Source organism: Manduca sexta, chromosome 21, assembly GCF_014839805.1.
Source record: "Manduca sexta isolate Smith_Timp_Sample1 chromosome 21, JHU_Msex_v1.0, whole genome shotgun sequence".
Classification (NCBI taxonomy): Eukaryota; Metazoa; Arthropoda; class Insecta; order Lepidoptera; family Sphingidae; genus Manduca; species Manduca sexta.
The window spans coordinates 11,465,187-11,488,065 of NC_051135.1; the positions used below are offsets into that span (position 1 = coordinate 11,465,187).

A 22,879-nucleotide genomic window follows, 5' to 3' on the forward strand; every position below is an offset into this window, starting at 1 on the left:
CTCGCCTACCCTTCGAGCGAAAAATACGAGAGATGTGCGTGATACTCCTCTATATAAGCCTCTGAAAATACCTAAGTGCATCTAAAATTCTCAGAGGTCATTTTCTGCCCATAATGGTACGAAGGGCGTAGTAGTCCCATGATTGATATTAACAATGAGAGCATAATTTGGAGTATATTATATGTTAAACTGGGTAGTGCTCCCTGCTTCATCCAGGTAAATCTTTCCCCATACAAAGGTCCGAAAAACATTAGCGAAAAGGGTCACTTATATGACGCCAACGCCATTTACTAAGAAAATCTATTCCTACGGGAGCAAATTACCAGAATAAAAAGTAGCCCTCTTTAATTCAGAACATAATGAAACCAGGCGCCAAATTCCACCCCAATCCATTCAACTATTTCTGTGTTTACTTCTAACAAACAAATATATTCACAAATGTTTACATTTATAATATTAGTAAGATATAATATATTACGCAGATATCTAAATTATGTTACAGTCTATGTTCCAAACTATTGGTTATGTAACAGATCCTCAGCCTACCTACCTAAAATATTCAATGTTAACTTATTTCAATCTCGCACAAGTACCACTACAAAACAAATTCAAGATCATATTTTACACAATACTTTATTAACTACCTAATTTCTATACAATATAATTTAAATATATTTGAACACAACATCTTTGAAACTGTCCACTGTTTGTATCTCTAGTGTGACCGGGCATTGGAGCCAGTTGGCCAGGAGTTCCTCGGTGTAGCCCAGAAGGAAGTACATCTTTGTTGGAGACACAGCTCTTCTTATGATGGCCGCTACTCTTATGTGGTTGAACTGTCTTTTGATTATAACCTGAAATACACATATTAATTATGTGAAACTGAATTTTAAATAAAGGATCATTGGGCTAATAATTCAGATATATGCTAGAAGAAATAAATATAAGATAATCTAAATTTTAACATCCAAAAACTTTTGCCTGCATACATCAAATTTTTCAAGTTACAAGTGATGAAATTTATTTATGGTAAGTATTGTTAGATATAATTTAGGTAATATGTAATAGATATAATTTAAAGGACTCTTTTTTAAAGACTATGTTTTGTTCTATTGTAGAAGCAATAACTACCTCGCTGCATACAAGTCCGTGCCATGTCCCAGACATAAATTTCCTGATAAATTCATCCTCTACAGCTGTCTCTGATCTTCTCAAACCATCTTTTAAACTTGCTGGAATATAAGATATTTATCAGATTTATTTATTTCTTGAGGTTAAGATGTAGACTTATAAATTAAATGCCTCCTAACTGAATTTTGGCCAAGGTGGGCAATCTCAGCCAAATATGCACAAGATATAATAGTCACTCTTTGTTTCTTCACACTCATAGTCGAGAGACTAATATCACCTGCTTAGAGTTAGGGATTCAGCATTTGGTAAAAATAATTGCCAGTTCACTTGTTTACATAAAAACCGGTCTTAGTATTGTAATGCAGATTTTATTGTTATCTAGCGCAAAACTAGTGAAGTCACAAAACATAACAGTAGCATGAAATAATACAAATACAATTCTGTACACACACCAGCTGTATATTAAATGACCAGCTTACGAAATTTCATATATTAGAATTATAGCTATTTGGTAAACATACATGTGTTCCAAGAGTTCCACGATTTACGATGAGCGATGTAATGCGGCGGGTTGGCCATCTCGTATGTCAGAGGTCGGTCGCGTTTCTTTGTGATCCTGTACTTTCCTGACACAACTCTGCACAGCGGAGCGGACGTGTGTAGCTGCGAGGCTAGTGTTGGCGACCATTGTGTTACAGCAGACGAGACCAGGCTGGTCTAAAAGGCAAAGAAAAATTTAAAAAAAAAATCATGTATTTATCCCGTACGGTTTTATGAAAAAATAGTTCTCACCTGCGCCAGTTTAATAACCGATGAATTCATATTATTCTTCAATCGTCATACAATGTTTTAAATTAAACCTATATGTATTTATGTTATAAATTAATTTACCAATTCAATTTTAGGTTACTTTCGAATTTCGACTCTGTTGACAGCAGTTGTCAATCAAGAGACAGATAATATATTATACAGCCACTTCAGCTTTAAAATATTTGGTACAATACTCTAATAAATTATATTATTCAAGAAGCTTTATATGGTGCTCGTATATTTATTTGTATTCTAATTACTTAAATGTAATTTTTAAATATTACCTAACGGGATATACGGTAGGTAGCCACTACAACATATGACAAGCTACGTATCTTTATCTATTGTTTTACCTACATATAATTTAATCCTATTGGCATAGCCCACATTGTATTACAATTTACACTCATACTCGCCTTTTATGTCCAGCGGGTTAGCAAAGACATAATTAATGCACGGGCACTTCGCTGTATGTATTCCGTCCGACGATGTGTTAAAATTTAGATTACTTAAAGAAATGAAAATTCACTGGCGAACGGGACCATGGAAAGTAAGTAAGTAAATACTTACTTATAGGCATTATAATCTATGATTAAGTACCAAATACTTACTTATCGCTATAAAAAACCAAAATACTTACATTTTCTGCAGCTGCTTAATTCAAATTACAAGATAAGTATTAATTATTTTTTTAATTGGTCGTTATTGAAGCTATGCATACAGCGCGGCGTAACAATTATCCTTTTATAGCTTTAAGAAAACCTCTCTAAGCATGTATATATTTTATGAAAGAAGTAAAAATCATCATGAATTTTCATATTAATGTGGCTTGTTTTATAATTTCCATATTATTTCAGAGTTACGGTAAGTTTAACAAATCAAAGATAATGAATTGAAATAATATGGGATTATATTTGCTAATAATAATTTTATACTTTTAAGTGAATTCAAACGCAGAAAACAATTTAAAATCAGCAACAATTGAATCCATTGTTCAAAAAATTTGTAATATTACGTTAAAGTCTTTGTCAAATAAAACGCAAGAAGAGCAATCTTTAGTTTTGGCTAACATTGAGGATAAACTTAAAAAATCGGCTATCGGCGCTGGTACGGAAGGACGCAAATATGTCAAATTTCTTATGCACGCAATAAAATTAGTAGCTTCCAATATTTCTATACAAATGAATTCTAAAAAATTGTCTCCTGATAATATTACTCATTTAAGAACTAATGAATCTTGGACTACGGAATCTGTCATTGACGAAATAAATGCAAAGAAACAAGCGATAAACAATATTGCCGCTAAAATAGAGAAATTAGCTCAAAAATACTTGAAAGATGCAAACACCCCTGAATCAAAGCAAGCAGTTGTAGATACAATAAGAAGAAAAGTTATGGATGCAGCTAATAAACGGCATATGATGATTCACAATAAACATAAAGAAATAAAATCGTACAGCAATATTATAGCGGAGGGTATTGATCTGATGATTAAGAAAAACGAAGCTAAAAATACCCGAAGAATCGGCTACGAGGACGATGATAAAAAATATAATAAAGGAGTCCGTCTTAAAATTATGCATGCTCCATTAAGTTCTACAATCCCTCAGCAAATCTTAAAAAAACCTACGCAATTTGATTGCGAAGAATTTGTGGACGAAATGTGTGAGAGTACAAAATTATTACAAACCTTTAGCTGTCCTTATGAGAGTAATACTTTGCCTTTGGAGAAATTGTGTAATGGCATATTTGACTGCTATGATAAAACTGACGAACGAGACTGCGCTGAGCAAGGTAACTTCCTATCTACATCTACGAAGTATTCACAATATGGACTAATCTAGAAATATTTTGTAAAATTTAATTACTTAATGTTTGTTGTAGCAATAGACAAGATTCAGAATGCTGGTCGCATCATGTCCCAAGTGGAAGCAGCGATATCACGACAATGTATATCGCCAAGTTTGAATAAACAGATTTTGTCCGAACAGAATCAAGTTTTACGGACAGTTCTAAAATCCCAACTTCACTTCATAGAGAAATACGCAAATCCACCGATAGCCGAACTTATAAACCCTAGAAGGAACGAACTTAACAAAAATATCATTAAAAAAACAGTGAATGAAGTGGCTTTAGTGGTGACTTCATTAGCAAATGCCCTAGATGGATCTCTTTGCGCAAGAAGATTTGGCTATGACAACATTGAAGAAGCTGCTCTTAAATACAGTGGGGATGTCAGCGCCGATGAGGCTTTTGATCAAGTCTCAGGATCTGTTTCGGGAACTATGAGGTCGTGTGTTTGTAACGGTATGGCCTGCGCAAATGACACTTGCATTGATTTATGCGAGCAGGTTTGTTGGCAAAGATTTAGTTTGGGTCGATGGCCCTGCCGATCAGTGGATGATAGTCCGAGTATATCTTTGGATTCTATTTGTGATGGAAAATTAGACTGTTATGATGAAACCGATGAAACTGGTTGTTCATTAGGTAAATCAACCATTTATACTTGAAAATTATAATTTAATGCAATAAATTAGATGATTTAATAATTATTCATTTAACAGGTAGCTACAGTAAATTCGAAGCTGGCAATATGTATAATAATGTTCTTAAACTAATATCGGCAAAGACAAGAATACAAGAATATCATTTTGTTCTGCCCGATCTCCTAATTTTATATAATGAAGTAAAACTGATTCAAAAGCTCAGTGTCCAGCGAGAAGTTGAAATAATAAACATCAAAATCGCGAGAGAAAAATGTTTTTCGACAATTAATTTGATATACGAAGCATTTTTAAATCTGAACGATGTTGAGAAACTAAACAATGGTTATGAATTTTTATCGTCAGTAAGTGAAAATTTAATTAATGCTATGAAACGCTCTAGGACCGGTAACGACAGGATCATATCATCAGATAGATGCTTATGCACTGGATCTCGTTGCGCTATGATTAGGTGTTCTAAAAGGTGTACTAGAGCCTGTTCAGTGGAACCCCAACTAACAAGGTATCATTGCGGAAATATAAAACTGAATGAAGTTGTTCCAATCAATGCTGTATGTAATGGAAAGTCTAACTGCCATAATGAGGTAGATGAAGAAAATTGTTCGAAAGGTAATTATAATTATTAATGTGATTCTGGAGCACCAAAAATTAAATTTATTGCGGATCGTATTTCATATTCATAATTTAATATTCACAGAAGTCTGTCGCACACATCATCTGGTATTACTACGTCATAAATTAAAAGATATTGGGCTGCAACAAAAAGGGACTGCTCTTGGCGAAATATTAACTGCCTGGAAAACGAAGGTAACAAAAACAATAGGTAACAGAAGTATAAATGAAAGGAATAACAATTGTAATTCAAAGTACTATCGATATTTCAATACCGTATAAGATTTCCTATGATTTAAATTTCACTTGCTCTAAAATTGCACAAAAGACGACCGAACTATGGTGGCGAGTGGTCTTTATTATTTAAGTTTAATGGTGCTCTTACAGATCCCTAAAATGAAACGATTTTCATATATTCTAATTCTACACCAAAAGCTATTTAATTGTCAAAATTTGCTAATAACGCAAGAAACGAACGTCTGCAACGATTCGTAGGTACTGCATGACAATATTGAAGTGATTCAGTCGATTAACACAATAATGACTCAACAAGATTCAATATTTGAGGTCCTAATGATATCATTAATTATAATGGCTAATACCATTAAATAGCAATTATATTCAGCTGTAACATACATTAATACAATTATAGTTATGCCTACTACATAAACTTAAAAGTCTATGGATGTTCTGTATATTTAAGAAAGTTAATATATTGTCAATACTAAAACAAATAATATGATAAATCAAGAATCGTGAAATTACTCACTCTTTAGTAGCCTGAAATGTCAATAATGTCTTGGATATTAATCAATTTTCTCTGCATTATGAGTAGGCCGGATCGAGTCATTATCAACTCATAGCCGTCTTCTAAATACCAAACTTGAAGTAATAGCATGTGGTTTAGATTACAGGACTCCGAAAAAAACAGCTTTCAATCCTAATTCCTTTCCCTAAGAGTCTAAAACCCAAACAAATGACTTGTCTGATAATGTTGCTACTCTCTACTAAAATTCCTATCAAATAACTACAACAGGTAACGTCTACAATACAAATAGCGGAGAAGGAGAGCAGACCGACACCGACTATACTAAAAGACATCATCAGCAACATTCTTCGGGACTTGGTCATGTCGTACGCATCTCAGGAGTATACTAGGCGAAACAACACAGTAAAGGAGTTCGTCAAAATCTCACAATTGGTAATCGAATCTATAAAATCGTGTGGCCAGTAAATGTTGTTTCATTAAAACCTTTATTGATCCAAAAGGATCTGGAAAAGATATAGGATACATTTTTATGTTAATAATAAGTTTTTATTATATAATGTTTTTTACAGTTACAAACAGTGGGGTAACAAAACATATTTCTAAAAACAGTAATAAAGTATTTACCAGGGCTAATCATAGCCTAGTTTATCCTATAATAGGATAAATTTTCTTGCTAATCTCGATAGGATTTAATTAAGCCATGATAGTTGTGGCAATGTTGCAGTGTTTTGATATGGTGCTGTAGATGGATAAATCTAAATTTTAACGAAATGTTTTGAAACTGGAATTAGTTTTAGGGAGATCTAGCTCCTAGACAGTAAATTATCATAATTATCGGAATTAACTATAGGTTTGTAGGTAGAGGCACACGCTTTGAGAATATATAGTTGACGAACTATGAGATGCTTTAATTCTTTGTATAAAGCATCAGTGGGGAACCTATAAGGTTTAAAAAGACTAACTTTCAGAACGGCACGTTGCACTCTTTTAATAATTAGCATGTGGTTGGCTACAGCACCCCATACACCCATACACCAACGCAATATCCGATTAAGGACTGACAAAGAGTGTAATAAATAAGTTTAAACGTTTCTACTCTGGCTGATCTTAGTAACAGCTTTATAATTCCAATAATCTTGCGAACTTTTCGATAAAGTCGTAATATGATTCTCAAAGTTCAAATGTTCATCTAAGATCAGACCCAAGTGTTTTAAGGTCCGCTCCATTGAAATAGAGCCACAAATTGGGTTGGAATAGTCGCATGTACGTATGAATTTTGCAATATGATAAAAGTGTGTGCTGTGTTCTGGCTGTTTTGTGGAAACACATATATTTTGTCTTATTCGTATTGAGAGTGGGAAGAATATTATTACATTTTGTTACATATTAAACGTATATATTAAAGCATTTAGATGTCAGTAAAAATATATTTTTTCTGAATGACGGAATGAAATAGAATAAAAGCCAATACTTTGTAACCACGTCATAGGTTTGATTACTCATGCTATTTAGGTGATCTTCAATGTAAATGTAGAGTGCAGCTTTTTAACTTATTTCTTTAATTATATTTAATTTATAAATGCTCCTTTCTTATATCTCTTCATTTTATAAGCGGCAGACGTTCTATGTCTGCTGTAATGTTTTTGGCGACATAATTAATTCGCTTAATGACACTAGAGTGTAAACCAGAGCATTATTGGGGTAGAGAGTAGACACCAATCAATTCAGAATGCTTCAACTTCAAACCGCATCGCCTAATTAATTAACAATTAAACCGGTAAAACAAATTAGAAGTATGTCATTTAAATTTTATATTACAAATGAAAAACTAATCTCCCCGTTAATTTGTTAGACAGTCCGAACAGCGCTATCACCTCAATGGACGAAACAATACGTTGTTATCAACATGAGTAATATCTTGATATATATATATGTGTTGGCTGGTTTCACATTAGTTGATTGTGAGCGAGTGAACAGATACCATGGCAGGTGAGTGATAACAATGATAACAGCATACTTTACCAAAATTAATTTGAATTTGGAGCAACTTTTTTTTATATTAGTACTGTATTTTGAAATATGCACGAGTTTACGTCCTTCAAATATATTTGTAGAAGAATTATTTATCTATTTATACAGAAAACATGCACTGCTTTTTTCAAGAGATTTCTAACACAATTTTAAGTGTCTTGTGTGTTGGCAGCGCCTTTGTGATAATAATTAATTATCTACGTGTTTCGATTTTTATTTTGATATCAACATTTCTTTCTGTGGATTTACTAAATACATTTAACATTTGAATTAGTGAATAAATATATGTTTAGAAATAGAATTCCTTATAATACATTTTTAGCAATTGTTTAATAAGAAATTTAATAAGATAACGTGGTCACCTGAGTAAAGATTGTTTTGAAGCCGTTCTTTTTAAGGTTTCGAGAAATTTCTATGCAAAGAAAAGATTTCTAAACTAAAAAAACCGCAATTAATAATCTCTCCCACACGTATATCAGATAAGCTATATCTGAATCGATAACAGTAATGTTAATATTTTTCGGTGAAATATGTAATGCCTTTTGTTTACGTGGCCAATTTGGGTGACGTGGTTTAAGAGTCAACTAACTGCAAATAAAAAATATCGAACACAAGGCGTACAGAGCTGATCTTATACCCATGCTTTTTAAGACTTCCACAGTAGTTTGCAACTCAACCATTTCTAGAAAATACTATGGTTTGTTAGAATAGTCTAGATCTTAGAAAGATTATCTTGTAAAGAAGCCTAACCATTGCATGTGCAAATACTTTACGTATGTACATAACTACGTATTGTAATGTAAATTGTGAACACTCGTCGACTTTACAGATGTCATTGAGAATATAGACTGAATATGACGTAGTCCAAAATATATTTCTGAAAAAGAATAACATAACATAACATAACATAACATCACGCATTTTATCCCCGAAGGGGTATGCAGAGGCGCAACTAGGGCACCCACTTTTCGCCAAGTATGTTCCGTCTCATGATGTGATAGGGGGCGAGCCTATCGCCATATCGGGCACAAATTCCAGACTCCGGGCTGATACTGAGCAGAAAAACCCAAATATCAATTTGCCCGACCCGGGATTCGAACCTAGGACCTAAGAGCGCTATAGTACCGGACGTGCAATACAACTACGCCACCGAGGCAGTGAAAAAGAATAGCATCTTTATAATAAATATTTTTAAAAGCAAAGAAATTTGAAAGTAATCTGACGCGCTAGAACATTCGAAAATGTTCAGACTAACTCGATATAGGATTGTTTATTACATTTACTACATGTTCAAGATATCTTCAATATAAATTTCCAAGGACTATTAATTAATAAACAATTATTTCGTCTCGAGATTATTAGATAAGAATAGATTACATACTGAAGTGTAAAACACTCGAGCGAAGTAAACATAGTCACGTATTCTATATTGCTAAGTTCATTAAACAATAAAAGTAAAGGAATGTTCATACAATAAGAAGAAAAAAGTATTAAAAGCATTCTCACATTTAGTGCAATATTTCGTAATCAGTAAAATAATTGTTCTTTATACGGGCCTAGTATAGTGAAGCCACTACACCTGATGTTAAGTGGAGTGGGGTGCTATAGAATATCAACTGACGAGAGATGATTATCCCTTAGTAGTCGACACAATTATACCGGCCGATTGGAACCGAATATACACTTCTTCTAGTAATTTTACGTAATTAGGCTGAATGATATTATACTTTGCGTTAACTTCTCAAATATGCAATGTTTAAAAATATCCAAGTTTCAAGCCAAGACCTTTAGGCTTGTAAATCCCTTATTGTGTTTTTTATGATTATTATGATGATGTCACAGCGACAGATCATTAACATCATAATCTGGTTAAGATACCATTTGTCTATAAAAAAAATATATCTGGTGACGCAAAAACGTTTGTAAATCTTTATTAAGGGTCTTTGTTTAGCGGATGATAATGATGATGTTGATGAAAGGACTGTCAAAGTCTAATTATAGCACTATTAACTCATATTAATATGTAACTAAAGTACAAGCCCTTCTATCAGATAATATCAAAGAGATATTATACGTGCAGCCCTATTGCGCATCATATATCTTATCTTCTTGTCTATACTGAGAAATAAAACTAATTATCAGCCCATCGATAAGATTCCTTATGTGTACAGATCCATCCACTTAAAGTAAGGCACGATACAAGCCTTATCGAGTCAACCATGGTTTAGTTACTAATCGATTAATGATTACAGTTATCGAGGGTATTTCTTCCACAAATAAGTAGCTTAAACCGAATGCAGATATCTGATTCAAAATTAAGTTTAAAAGATTACGTTTATCAAAGCAATATTTGTGTTTTACTTTCGTTTTAATAACATAGTATTAGGGATAAATAGCATTTGAAATGAAATAATAACGAACTCCATTATCCAGGACGTCCATATTACGGGTTTGGTGGACCGCCACCACACGGATATCCGCCCGGCTCCCATCCCCCTCCGCACGGCCACCACATGTACCCCACCGGTCCGGGGGTCGTATTCTATCCTGTTCACCCCGCGTACTTCTACCCCTACCCGCGTCCCGATGGCACACATCCGGTCCAAATCGTCGACGAAGCAGCGCCGCAAGAAATCGTCCCAGAGTTACCGGGCGAGACAGTCGAGTTGCCGTGGAGTAAGTCGAGATTATACGGGATTCAGAGATGACACCTTCTCATTAGCTAAATACTTACTAACTTTAGTAGAAAGTCATTGCTTTTTCGAAAAAAATATTTATAACATCATCATTTTTTGTTAAATATCTTAATGTAATGTGAGATGATAGGAATTATATTTTAAAAACTCAAATGTTCCGTAAAGATATTTCTAAAGAATCTGTTGTAGTTGATCTATTAACTAACATACCAACTACAAATTGCATTAGCTTTTAGCGCCGGCTAATCAATAAGGCAATATTAATCTAACCTCGACATATCCGCGTTATGGATACTGATAAAGAATTTCGAAATATTTTCACACTCATATGATTCTGATACTGTTTATCATATGATAAACAATTCCGAGTATTGTTCGTAGCGTTATGGATTTTTCTGTCTCTTTATTCTATTGGTAGTTGTTTGACTGTTAGAAATTTTAGATCATCAGGCTTAGGTTTAGTCAGTTCATTAAAAGGTGTTATCTCTTGCTTGCTTTGTGTCATGTTCGGCGATGTTGGGCCAATCCTCTCTATGGGTCCTTTTCCTTTCCCTTCACCGTCAACCTTCCTTCCCTCCTGGACGTTCTAAGCGTTAAATAAAATTAATTATTTAAGTTAGTTTATACCATACAGAGTTTTGGCCGTAGCTTTTGTGTTGTTGATAATATTTCCCAATATCGTACAATTTCCGTATTATATTCGAAAGCATATCCTTTTATTCTAATAGCAGCTGCTTAGCTTTTTAAAATCATATTACAAGCCTGTTTTTAACAAATGTACGCATTTTTTTTTCCACGATGAATTCAAGAGCTGTCTAAACTTATACTTTCTTGCGAACGTAAAAAACTCACCTTGATACCAATGACTCATATTTAACAGCTTGTTTATAATGCTTTTCATCCACTTCCATAGGATTTGTTTTATCAGTCGCTATCACCTAGAATTTAGGACATTTGATTGTACCATGAGTCATGATTCTTATTTAACTTCGACGTATGTATTTATCAATCTTACAATTTTTAGGCACATACCGTTGGGTTCCCGCTTGTTTAAGCCAGCGCAGCATTCCTCCTGGCGCGTTGAGAGTAGGCACAGACGCTGATGGGGACGAGATCTACGCTGGCAGATGCCACCACGAGGGAGACATCCTCCCCGCCAAGGTGATCCCTTCGAAGAACGCCTGCTACATCGCGTATGGTGGAGAAGAAATCTTAAAGGACCAGTTTGAGGTTTGCACTGAATTGTAACAAATTACGGCTTTCAATAATGAGTTCGATGGTGAAATAATTATGCTGATTTAATTTAATTTAGGTCACTGTAGGGAGATTTTGGTAATTACGCTACAAGATTCGATGTCTATATCAGCAGTTCCCTAAATACTTTTTAATGATCAAAAGAAACTGCATACCTGAACGCAAAAACTTATACAAACTGCGTTTTTAGATGAATTGGCGACAAGCTTCAAATGCAAGGGGCATGACGCACGATGTAGCATTGTGTGATTACATACGAATTTACGTGTTAATGACGCGCAGAGAAGATATTACTATAACACTTCAAATATATTAAATATTTAATGTCAATTCCAGGTGCTAGTTCCCGCCATGTTCTCGTGGCAGTTCTCTACGAACGGCGCAGTGCCCCCTGGCGCTGTGGAGGCTGGCGTCACGGCCGACGGCGAGAAGCTGTACTTCGGCAGATACACGCACGACGGGTGTATCACACCTGGCAAGGTAAGAGACTAGCTGCACTCTAGATTATATTCTGGTATCAGATAATATATGTCTAGTGGATCCAAGCTTAATTAAGTATCTAGAACGAAGTTTTCTCGTTACTACACATTTGTATAAACTATATGAATGATGTATTTAGACTGCAGTCTGCAGAGACCCAGCTGTTAGAGAGAGAAACCCACCCACAAAGTAACATTCTGACTATCAATGGAATTACTTTTAGTTGATTTTGTACAATTAGGTATCCATTAGCGGTGTAATTTTAGAACAAAGACGTTACTGTCGACTGAACTGCAATTTATGTTAGAATAAAGTTCAGTCCAATAACTGATGTTCTATATTTAAACTTATCCGTTTATTAATTACAATTACAATACATTAATTAAATTTAATTATGTTTTCCAGATTCATCCAAGCCACGGCTGCATCTACTACCCCTTCGACGGCGAAGAGAAAAACTCCACAGAATACGAGTGCCTCGTCCTCATGTAATTAACTATGCGTCGCTACTCGTCGGTTTTCAAAACCACATCTTTACTGTAGCTCTTATACATTATTTTCTATATATTGACATATTAAATTATATTTTGAAGACATTATTTTAAGGACAGAATTTTAATACACAGGAGCTTATAGTTGTTAAATGCAAGAATGTGTGAATTTATTCGTAGTTAAGTTGAATTTTTGAGATGTACTGCAGGCTGTAATCTAATGTTATTAATTAAATATAGTTTTATATTGAAATAAAATTATTGTATTAATTTAAACAATACACACAATGACGTCTTTATCCCCTAATGGGTAGGCAAAGGCGCAGGGGTGAGCCCTTTCGCCATATCGGGCACAAACGGCCTCCGGGCATCAGCCCTATGAACTACGAAGAAAAACTCCATAGTCCTTGATTTATACATTTAGTGCTTTATTTTACATCAAACAATACTGTACTTAATATTAAAAATATTAAAGGTTGAGATGCAATTATAATAATCCCTAGCTACATATTCGATTCATACTTCTTATTTCAATGTTTACTCTCGAAAAAATTGCCTGTTTACACTGACAATTTGTTATTAAGAAATACCAAAGTTGCTTCAGTAACTGTCTGCTTCAGTAAATTAATATTTCTTATATCACTCACTTGGAAGAATTGTATAGCCTTTGTAACTGACAAGCTAAAATAGACAGACGGACGAGATTTTACCTACCAAGACCACACTTCATACTTAAGGAAACATTTGCTTTTAACTTTTAATTGAAGTGTGGAAATGCGTAGCAAAATAAAATAATAAAACTGACTGCAATAAGTCGGCAGCATCTATATATCACCTTATAAGAGTCATAACTCTTATATGGTTCGTGAGTTTAACTCACGTGATTTTAGAATGATCCATTAGAACCATAAATAAATAAACAAACATGAATAAAAAATTATAAGAGTGCAGTCAAAAAATATTTGCGATTACATAAGCCAACTTCGTTAAGATTTTATCAGTATCGTTAAGAAATCCCAGCTATCTAATAGGTTGTCATGATTACCTCACGCGGTATCAAATGCCCGGCCCTTAAACACGTGACTGTCTTATCTTTTGAAGGTATCAGTACTGGCATTGGGAGTAGAGAAATGATAATTTGTAGATATTATATTGTTTTTTATTTTAGTTTATTTGGGAACCAACAGAGTACAATTATACTTATATGATAAAAGAAACAAATAAAAATACATAATCCACAACAGTTTCCACAGATTACAAAAAATTTGCGCAAAAAGGTTGCGCAATATAAGTACACACTAACACCTATATACAGTACACAGCATTATATCTTTTTCTCTTCTCTGGGCTAGGCTGTGGTTACACATTTAACTATGTCACGTCACAAAGGCCGAGCCAATTATTTAAATGCAATCAACGGACATTTTTTTGTAGTCATCAATTGGAATGATGCTCGAATTGGAAATATTAGACCAACAGCAGACTTAACTATCATTTGAAAAAAAAAAACACTAATAAAATATCGATGCTAATTATACTAATATTTAAGATGTGTGCAGATTTGTATGAATTATATCTTGGAATCTGATAGATTATGACTTATAGGTTATCTGAGGTCCCAATAGACAAACATTAAGTAAGTAATAAGATAAGTATATATAAAAGAACAGCGAGAGTTTCAAAAAGGAACGTTATTTGCATTGCAATCAATGTCTTTTAGTATGTCATTGGAGTTGTACGAAATAATATTCCAATTTAGAAGTTTTACGAAAGAATGAATATTAAATTATTGTAAATTATTGACAAAGTTAAATATACGTACATATAGTTACATAGTTAAATATAAATCATAGAAATATATTAGGTAAATCCCTGGTAATTGCAATAATTATAATAATTTCCTGTTATTTTATTTATTTTTGTATTATTTTAAACTTTTATATAAGTGTGATTTGTAATAATTTGAATTTGTATCTAAAACAATTAAAAGACAAATATATAGGATAATGGTTTATAGGCTGCTTTGAATTATTCGGATATCGGTCGATATTTATAAATTATGCCAATCTTGATTTCCTTTTAGAGTAAAAACCTATCAAATGACTTATTTGTAAGAATGTCTAAAAAACTTCATTCTAATCGGTCAATTGCGCCATAGATCAAAAAAAGGATTGAGATCGTTACTTGTAGGACCTGTTTTAACTATGTTACAGTACGACCGCGATGGCTTTTTAATTGTTTATATGAATTAGCCGGATTAGCTGTCTGGGAAATATTTTCGACAAACCAAATCAATTTTTACCAGATAACATTCATGTGAGATTATACATGTTCTCTTGAACTCCATTTCTTTTCTCCAATAGACGCATGTTTCAAATATTGCTAATATATTTTTTATTTATTCACAAATACGTAATATCGGTTAATTTAATACAACAGAGTTAGGATGCGCACTAATTTAGAACTTGTATCGCGCACTTGTACTTGGTCATGATTTATTGACCAAGCCATTTGTTCGCTTACCAATTTTCCGCTATAAATCATGAGCCTTAACTGAACTTAATTTTGATTCAAGCAAACAATAGCCAGGAAATTAAAATGTACGAATATAGATCCAAAGCGGTTAGTTCAGTATTTTCCAACTCCGTAAAGGAAATTCCCGTGTATATGATTGCGCGGCGAACGACGATTGTCTATTCAACCGGTAACCACCGGACGCTTTAGACGTGCTGTGAGTGTTTTGTGATGATGCAGACCATGAAGGTTGCGATCTGCTTCGTGGTGGCCAGTAAGTGGATTTATAAGTAAACAAAAAACTTATCTAGTTATTATTGGCGGTCTAGTTATGCATAGTAATAATAGAATTTTAATGATAGGGCCTTGTTTCGTTCCCAGTGGAGGAAATGATTTGTATGTATAAGAAAGATATTAACCTATGTTTTAAAGTCAGTTTATTTTATTTTGAATGTTTTGTTCACTAGGAATTAATTTAACAGTTGCAGTCATAATTATTTTTATTTAATTCTAAATCTTTACAATTCCACTAATTATTAAGTTTATTGATAAATAGTTCGTGATCTTGCATGTATAATAAGTTAATATGATTATCAGTATCTAAATCATTAATCTTTCCAAGTAATACAGGAATGAATGTAATTTATATTTTACGCTATAAAGTCTACACTCATATTGACGTAATCATCTCACATATTATGCATTATCCCGGATAAGGTCAAGAACACAAAGATAATGTTAAAAGACAGTGATAAAATGTTGTAAACCAAAATATTTGTTAATATTTTCAAATAAAAGTTTTGCGGAGAAAAAAAACTGGGGTCATAAAATTATTTGAATGTCAACATAATAAAAAATATAATTGAGATACTAAATTTGCTATATTATCGCGGGAATCAGAAATCATAAGACATGCTTGTATATACCACGAACCTTGTAAACCTAACTAAATAAACAGACATGTGTTTACTCGGAATCTCACTTGATTTTCCCAATCGCCTATCTTATTTAATCATCTTAAGTGGCCTCAACAATATCACACAAAGTCCAGTCTTGACAATAATATACAAGTATTGTGTTATATTTACCAGGAATATCAAGGATCTTCTGATCCAATACCCAAAACTGTACGCGAAAAAATTTTGCAAAACCAAATCTAGGACTCTTCGTTGAACACTTCGCTCAAAACTAAAGAGACAATAACCTCTGTTTTAACTAGCTCTCATACATTTTATTATATCATTAGTTCTTGTTCCAATAGGGTTATCTGGTTTATCTGATCTTCAAAATGCGCCGCGAGGTATAATGTATTGATTACTGCGGTTATGAAATATGAGAGCAATGGACTATTTATTTTGAGGTTATGCAATTATTAATAACTTGATTATACAATATACATATCGTTTTGATTAAGGAATCTTCTAAAAAACTTTAGACGCTAGCCTGTTCTCGTTTGAAGGGTGTTGCAGCCAATTACTGGCGATTAAGGGAATAAAAAATCTAAAGATTACGAAGGCGGTTATTATCATGCAAAACTTTATAATTTTAATTTTATAGTTATGATGTTTACGACCATTCGTAGCGTTTAGAGGGTTAGCGAAATGTGCATCTCCTCTCTGACCCTTTATTACATTTTAATGGGTGGATAGGTTTTATGGTATTTTCTAAACATTCTCTAGTAACGTTAAAATTATTTAGGTTCACGATTTAACACGTTGCACCCTAAAACATGTTCAAAGAATATATAATGCTAGAGTCTACTTGTATATTTATTTAAATTCTAGTTAAACGTGTTTTATTTTATAGTCCAAATTAAGATTTATCTATTCTTAGCTGCTTTTTATCTGTCAATGAATGAGAGTATGTTGTTCTACATATTTATATTTGTTTTATAAAAAGTATAGTGGTTTACTTTTTGTCTGCGAAATACCAATATATTGACGTTCAAAATATTTTTACCCCAGTGCTGGGCAGTGCGGTGACGGACATGGCCGGGGAGTGCGACATGGCCGGCTTCTACTTGGAGCTGGGCTGCACTCCTGTGCCCAAGGCGGACAACTCCAGCATATGCCCTGATGCCTTCACCTGCCCTGACCTGCATCCTAACTCCACCATGTGCTACTATAGGTAAGTTGGAGTATAACTTAGTATACTCATGGAAGTAAGCCCAGTTAATCACTAGGTATTGAGTGCACGTGTGAAAATGATGCTTAAATGGGAGCGTTTTGTCAAAATATTAATTAATAATTAAGTTATCTTCGTAATATGAGTAATCATTGTTAACAAAAAACTTATATAACAATGAATAATTATAAAAATTAATTCATTTAGACGAGGTGATTTTGGCCAAAGTGATCTCAGGAAATAAAAGAAAATCCCAGTCACTTTATCAGATAAATCTGAGACATGCGCAATCCAACGTAATGTCGATGTACATAATCAACGAAGTCACCGTAACGTGAACAGTTACTTGTTAATAAAAGATGGTCTTGAGCTGAGTCACATGCCGACCTCGCAACTCAGAACTTTTTGCACACAAAAACACGACCTTAGCCCTGGGGAATCTACCAGACCCACGCAAAACATTTTATAAATTCATTAATTCAATACCAAATAGGAAATAATTAATAGGTCAATGTCTGCGTGAAATGATTACTTATTTGGGAACAGCTTTCCTTTTTGGGTTTTAACTAGGCCAACCAGATAATGCAAGCGGCTTTACGTCTATTTATAGCACTTTAAAGACTATATAATTCGCATGCTACCCGTATTCAGATTTTATATGTGTAGTGTATAGATATAACTAGTAGTATGAGAAGTTGTAATCTTTTTCGCTTTATACACTTGGCTGTATTTTACTCGGCTTACAGTTGTAACTCTACGCATTTAATTATAGTACTATACAGCGAGATATCTAAAGAACTCGCATGCTATGCGTATATCCAATTGTAGGTATAATGTGAGAGATCTAATCAGTATTAAGAAGATCGTGATGTTTACGCTTTAAACATTCACATTGCTATATTTTGCTCGGTTCACGGTTGTAACTCTACGCACTTGTTGCTCTATTGTGAATAAATATGTAGAGTACTGAGCGGCGAGATTGTATTTGTGAATGTTAGCGGAGTTTTTTTTTTATTTCCTTGAAGGACGAGACGAGCATGCTGTTCGCCTGATAGTAAGCAGTACGACCCCCCCCCAAACAGTAGAAACACCATCCAACACCTTGAATCCAAAGTATGGTTTGGTATTCCACTGCGCTCGCCATCCTGAGACATTAGGTGTTAAGTCTTATTATGTCCAGTCGTTACACTGGCTACAATGACCTTCAAACCGAAATACAACAGAGACTACACACTGCTGCTTGGTGGCAGAAATAGACATTTCGGTGGTACCTACCCAGGCGGACTCTCTCATATGTTAGACCTACCACCGGTTAAATAAATTCAGAGTATTTAACAAATACTTAGACGGTGAACTGGGATATGGCTTTTATGTGAGGTACCGCACACAATAGCATGTTCAACTGACCTCGTGAAGTTTATTTTCCTTAGTAGAGAAACTGCAAACATTACAACTCACACTTACGACTTGTAAGTAAATATTGCAACAGTTTTGCTTCATGTTAAAGTCAAATAAATAATATATTCATGGAATATCAAACTTAAATGTAAATTAATGAAAGTTGGAAACAACATTAAATGTTAGCTAGATAAAAACAAAAAATCTTTAATAAAATAATGCAAATATCGTCGTCTCAACTTTACATTTCCACCTCTTTGAATTGAATGTCATCATTAAGCAATTTAATTCGCACCGACACTGACAAATCAAATTTAATCCAACACTATTTTTATCTTCAGAGGCGCCCCCTACAGCGATCGGTCCACAATACCCCAGAACCTGATAAAGAACCCTTGCTCGTTGGCATGCCGCTGCCGGATATCGAACGGGGAACCGCAGTTCGACTGCGCCGCTGTCGACTGCGTGGAGACCTTCAATTCAGACCTCCAGCAGTGTGTCAACACCTTCGAGCTGGACTCTTGCTGCAGTACAGGAACTGTGTGTGGTAAGAATTACACAAACCTTTGGAATTTATTACTAAAATTTGAAAAATCCATCATTTAATTTCATTCATTCTCGGATGAGTGCTCGAACAAATGGTTACGCGGTTTATCAGTAAAATTGGTACATCATTTAATTTGATATTATTTTCATCAATTCTTGGATAATCAGGCAAATTCATCATTTGATGATGATTGGTGAATGTCGAGTGATCACCATTTACAATTGACCAAGTAAAGGGTCTTAAAAACTTAAGAAAAGTAAACAGTGAGCTAAAGTAAACGTTAGCTTTCAGGATTTGGGTTTTAAGGTTTACTATAATCTAAGTACATATTCAAATTAGTAAATAATCAAGATTTTTTTTTTTATATTTTAAGTTTGAGATATATATTCCGTATGTATATTTATATACCTCCATTACGTATATTTATAAATTATTAAAAGACTATAGTAACTGGCACTTGTATTTTTTTTTTGTAAATATAAATTGTTTAATATGTTTTTCCGAGGTTATGTTCTGAGAAAAGTATAAACCCAATATTAATGTTAAGGTCAGGTGTGTTTACTGAAGGCTTTTGTCAAACAAATGATGCAACAATTTTTTGTGAATTGTGAAGTGTATTTGTGAATTATCCTCAGTACTGATTGTATAAAATAAATATAATAAACTGTTAACATATTAATTAACATATAAAACAGCAAGGCGGTTATTGATGCTGCTTAGTTAAGTTTACCGAGCAAAACTTCAGTAAAATTAATATAATTTTAGTTAAATTTTATCGCTAATCTATAAATTAATACGTGGAGAAAACTTTGTACCCGTTCTAAGCACATTGCGCACTCGGATGAATTTGAGACTTGGCATAATTAAAGAACGTAATATATATACGAGGGTAGATTTTTTATAATATGTATTACAAAAATAATTCAACGATTGAATTTCGACCACTGGATGATTAGTTTACATAAAACTATGAAATCAAATACAAATGTCGACTTCGTTTTTATGTAAATTTCATCCGCTCCTAACACACTCATCTATAAGAGTAAATAAATCTTCCAAGTATAACTGCACTCTATGTTAGTCCTTCTATTACACAATGATAATATCATCATGCTATGCAGTCAATAGTACGTTTCCTCATAAAGGATCGGGACGTCGTGGCATTACCCATTGTTTCCTCGCACGTACCACACTTCCTTGAATGTCCAATGTATCTAATTAAAAACTATTAAAATACTTTATTGAGGATGTTAAAATGCTATAAATATTCTTATAAAGCTATAATGGGTCGGTGGAGTCGCAATTATTTACTTTCCTTTTTAAACGTTAGGTACCTTCGCTACATTAGGTATTTCAGAATTATGAGGTCGTTTTAAATATATGTAAGGAAATTAAAATTTTATTATTTTTACCGCCACCAGAAACTATACCACAGCTGACAATAAGCAGTATATTGCACTTTAATGTCAAACATCCCAAATCTACACAAAAGGCGCTACGGAGTTAGCCACTGGTGACTTTTTATCATTTGTACAGAAAGTTACATCGAATCCAGTCTATATTAACAACTTTTATTCAACTAAAATTTAAACCAACAGACCAGCAGTTTATTTATTTATTCATTATTGCTTCCACGTCCAATCGACGAGGAACCAGATTAATAAATAGGAAAGATTATTTAAGTAGGTATAGGTAATCTTTTAGCAAATTAAATATTTTCATAATTCCATTGTCCATTTCTAAAAAATCATCTCATCTACAGGCACAGACGCCATCGCCAAGCTCAAAACTTGTGACGTCGACGGTAAAACGTACAAAGAAGGACAGATATTCGAACCCCTGAACACGCGGAAGATGTGCATCTGTACTGGAGACTGGAACGGAACCGTGGACAATGCTTACTGCAGGGACATCAACTGTGGCCTCGAGATCCACTACCAGAACAAGATTCTGGACAACTGCGCTCCTATCTTCTCCGGGAAAGTGCGAGATTGTCCGATTGGTTTCCAATGCCGTAAGTTTTTACTAATTCTCTATTTTCATGATGTTTACTTTGTTTCTAAATTTGTCCTACACTAACGAGTGTAAACTTTTCTAATCTACAGGCACAGACGCCATTTTAATTTGCCTGTACATGATTTTTTCTGGACCTCTCGATGAAGTCTAGATCTTATTTTAGAAATGACTAGAGGTTTAAAGCCTACTGAAGTTTGTTTACGTTTGTTCATCACTAGTTTATTAAATTTATTTACTAGATCTGCTACATAAATGTTCCTTACAATGGGCATTACAAAAAACTCTCTTTTCAGCCTCCACCACGTCGAAAGTCATCAGGGGTTTGAATCTTCGCAGCAGCACCGCGGAGTGCGTCTTCGGTAACCTAAGAATGACTGTTGGGGACGAGATCACCGTCGACGAGAAATGCATGAAGTGTTCCTGCAACGTGCCGCCATTCGTCACCTGCGTCACCCAGAACAGCTGCTAACCTAGTCCTATGATGTCAGATAGCCTATGCACAAAGCGTATTTTAAACCGCTGAAGCGTTTTTAACAACTTGTTAATACGCGCAGTTTCTTCGCATTTTCAGTACTGGCGTGTAAATACTCCATTCACGTCTTCCTAGCGTTTAAAATATCGTCAGCTGGTTTAAATACGTCTCTAGAGGCTCTAAAGCTCTCAGGCTCTTTTTGGAACACGAAGAGTATCTTTATCGTTTCCGAGGCTTATCCCTTAAGATTTATTAATCAATAAGGAATTTTATACCAAGATTCATTGTGGCTACATTTTAATCTTCATAATATAGTAACAATTATAATTATTTTCTTCAACAGTTAGGGCTACCACGCAAATCAATAATTAAAATCAAATAAATAATACCGTTTGAAATCGAGGTCAAAATTAAAATTATAATCAAGTAAAATTTATAATCAAGGGAATTTACTACATGGAGTGCTTTCACTAATTTAGTAGATTACAATAGCATTATTATAAGAGCTTATTTAGGTAAACAATCCGTCCATGGTTGCCAGTGATGACGAAATACATGGCATAAATAATGCAAGTATTTATTATAATCTATTTATTTATAAGTATTAATATATCTTAATATTAAGTAACGTTTATATATAAATAAGGAATTATTCACATTATGTACACGGTACACAGCCTTATAAAGAGGACCTTTGTAAAACTTATAGATATGTTATGACGATTTTAAAGCTAACTTATCATATACTTTAAGCGATTTAATGCTTTGGAACACATAAAATTAAGTATAATTCGGCCTAAGAAAGGCATGGGAAAGGAGACAATGTCTGTTTACCCCTCTTTTCGCACCCCGCAAGAATACAGGGTGGTCTTTGGCAATTTAGCAATAAGAAATAAACTAAGTCTAAAGATATGTAAGTACTTAATGTAAGTGATATTATGTTTATAAATGTAAACTTATAATAAATGAGTATAAATGCATATTGGCAAGTCTTATAATCATATTCTCTAATGGTATTTAAAACGGAATT

The 22,879-nt window shown here is 33.8% G+C and overlaps 4 protein-coding genes across 4 annotated transcripts; 3 read left to right on the top strand and 1 right to left on the bottom strand.

Moving 5' to 3' along the window:
- Positions 1 to 614: 614 nt before the first annotated feature.
- On the bottom strand, positions 615 to 2,088 carry LOC115440134 (28S ribosomal protein S24, mitochondrial). Its single transcript, XM_030164319.2, has 4 exons — positions 1,924 to 2,088; positions 1,653 to 1,848; positions 1,132 to 1,232; positions 615 to 854 (listed from the first exon to the last, which is right to left on the bottom strand). Exons 1-4 carry the CDS (start codon positions 1,951 to 1,953, stop codon positions 666 to 668), a joined length of 516 nt encoding a protein of 171 aa, XP_030020179.2. The 5' UTR covers positions 1,954 to 2,088; the 3' UTR covers positions 615 to 665.
- Positions 2,089 to 2,231: 143 nt separating this feature from the next.
- On the top strand, positions 2,232 to 6,292 carry LOC115440136. The gene is made up of 7 exons (XM_030164320.2): positions 2,232 to 2,491; positions 2,799 to 2,805; positions 2,884 to 3,735; positions 3,826 to 4,428; positions 4,506 to 5,054; positions 5,143 to 5,252; positions 6,094 to 6,292. Exons 1-7 carry the CDS (start codon positions 2,393 to 2,395, stop codon positions 6,289 to 6,291), a joined length of 2,418 nt encoding a protein of 805 aa, XP_030020180.2. The 5' UTR covers positions 2,232 to 2,392; the 3' UTR covers position 6,292.
- A 1,385-nt stretch (positions 6,293 to 7,677) lies between these two features.
- Positions 7,678 to 13,036, top strand: LOC115440169 (natterin-3). Its single transcript, XM_030164363.2, has 5 exons — positions 7,678 to 7,815; positions 10,291 to 10,533; positions 11,578 to 11,783; positions 12,144 to 12,287; positions 12,693 to 13,036. Exons 1-5 carry the CDS (start codon positions 7,809 to 7,811, stop codon positions 12,777 to 12,779), a joined length of 687 nt encoding a protein of 228 aa, XP_030020223.1. The 5' UTR covers positions 7,678 to 7,808; the 3' UTR covers positions 12,780 to 13,036.
- Positions 13,037 to 15,425: 2,389 nt separating this feature from the next.
- On the top strand, positions 15,426 to 22,829 carry LOC115440161. The gene is made up of 5 exons (XM_030164353.2): positions 15,426 to 15,566; positions 17,257 to 17,419; positions 19,156 to 19,361; positions 21,124 to 21,375; positions 21,671 to 22,829. The coding sequence occupies exons 1-5, from the start codon at positions 15,524 to 15,526 to the stop codon at positions 21,844 to 21,846; spliced, it is 840 nt and encodes a 279-aa protein (XP_030020213.2). The 5' UTR covers positions 15,426 to 15,523; the 3' UTR covers positions 21,847 to 22,829.
- Positions 22,830 to 22,879: the final 50 nt, after the last annotated feature.

What these genes read in the sequence shown, in the direction of transcription:
- LOC115440169 (XM_030164363.2), top strand. An exon ending in GACAGTCGAGTTGCCGTGGA is followed by an intron (nt 10,534 to 11,577) that starts GTAAGTCGAGAT and finishes TACAATTTTTAG; the next exon opens with GCACATACCGTTGGGTTCCC. An exon ending in GGTGTATCACACCTGGCAAG is followed by an intron (nt 12,288 to 12,692) that starts GTAAGAGACTAG and finishes TATGTTTTCCAG; the next exon opens with ATTCATCCAAGCCACGGCTG.
- LOC115440134 (XM_030164319.2), bottom strand. Translation starts at nt 1,953, where the DNA reads ATGAATTCATCGGTTATTAAACTGGCGCAG. An exon ending in CGGTTATTAAACTGGCGCAG is followed by an intron (nt 1,849 to 1,923) that starts GTGAGAACTATT and finishes TTTGCCTTTTAG; the next exon opens with ACCAGCCTGGTCTCGTCTGC. An exon ending in GTGGAACTCTTGGAACACAT is followed by an intron (nt 1,233 to 1,652) that starts GTATGTTTACCA and finishes CTTATATTCCAG; the next exon opens with CAAGTTTAAAAGATGGTTTG.
- LOC115440136 (XM_030164320.2), top strand. Translation starts at nt 2,393, where the DNA reads ATGCACGGGCACTTCGCTGTATGTATTCCGTCCGACGATGTGTTAAAA. An exon ending in TGAAGAAAATTGTTCGAAAG is followed by an intron (nt 5,055 to 5,142) that starts GTAATTATAATT and finishes TAATATTCACAG; the next exon opens with AAGTCTGTCGCACACATCAT. An exon ending in TAACTGCCTGGAAAACGAAG is followed by an intron (nt 5,253 to 6,093) that starts GTAACAAAAACA and finishes TAACTACAACAG; the next exon opens with GTAACGTCTACAATACAAAT.
- LOC115440161 (XM_030164353.2), top strand. Translation starts at nt 15,524, where the DNA reads ATGATGCAGACCATGAAGGTTGCGATCTGCTTCGTGGTGGCCA. An exon ending in TCCACCATGTGCTACTATAG is followed by an intron (nt 17,420 to 19,155) that starts GTAAGTTGGAGT and finishes TTTTATCTTCAG; the next exon opens with AGGCGCCCCCTACAGCGATC. An exon ending in CAGTACAGGAACTGTGTGTG is followed by an intron (nt 19,362 to 21,123) that starts GTAAGAATTACA and finishes TCTCATCTACAG; the next exon opens with GCACAGACGCCATCGCCAAG.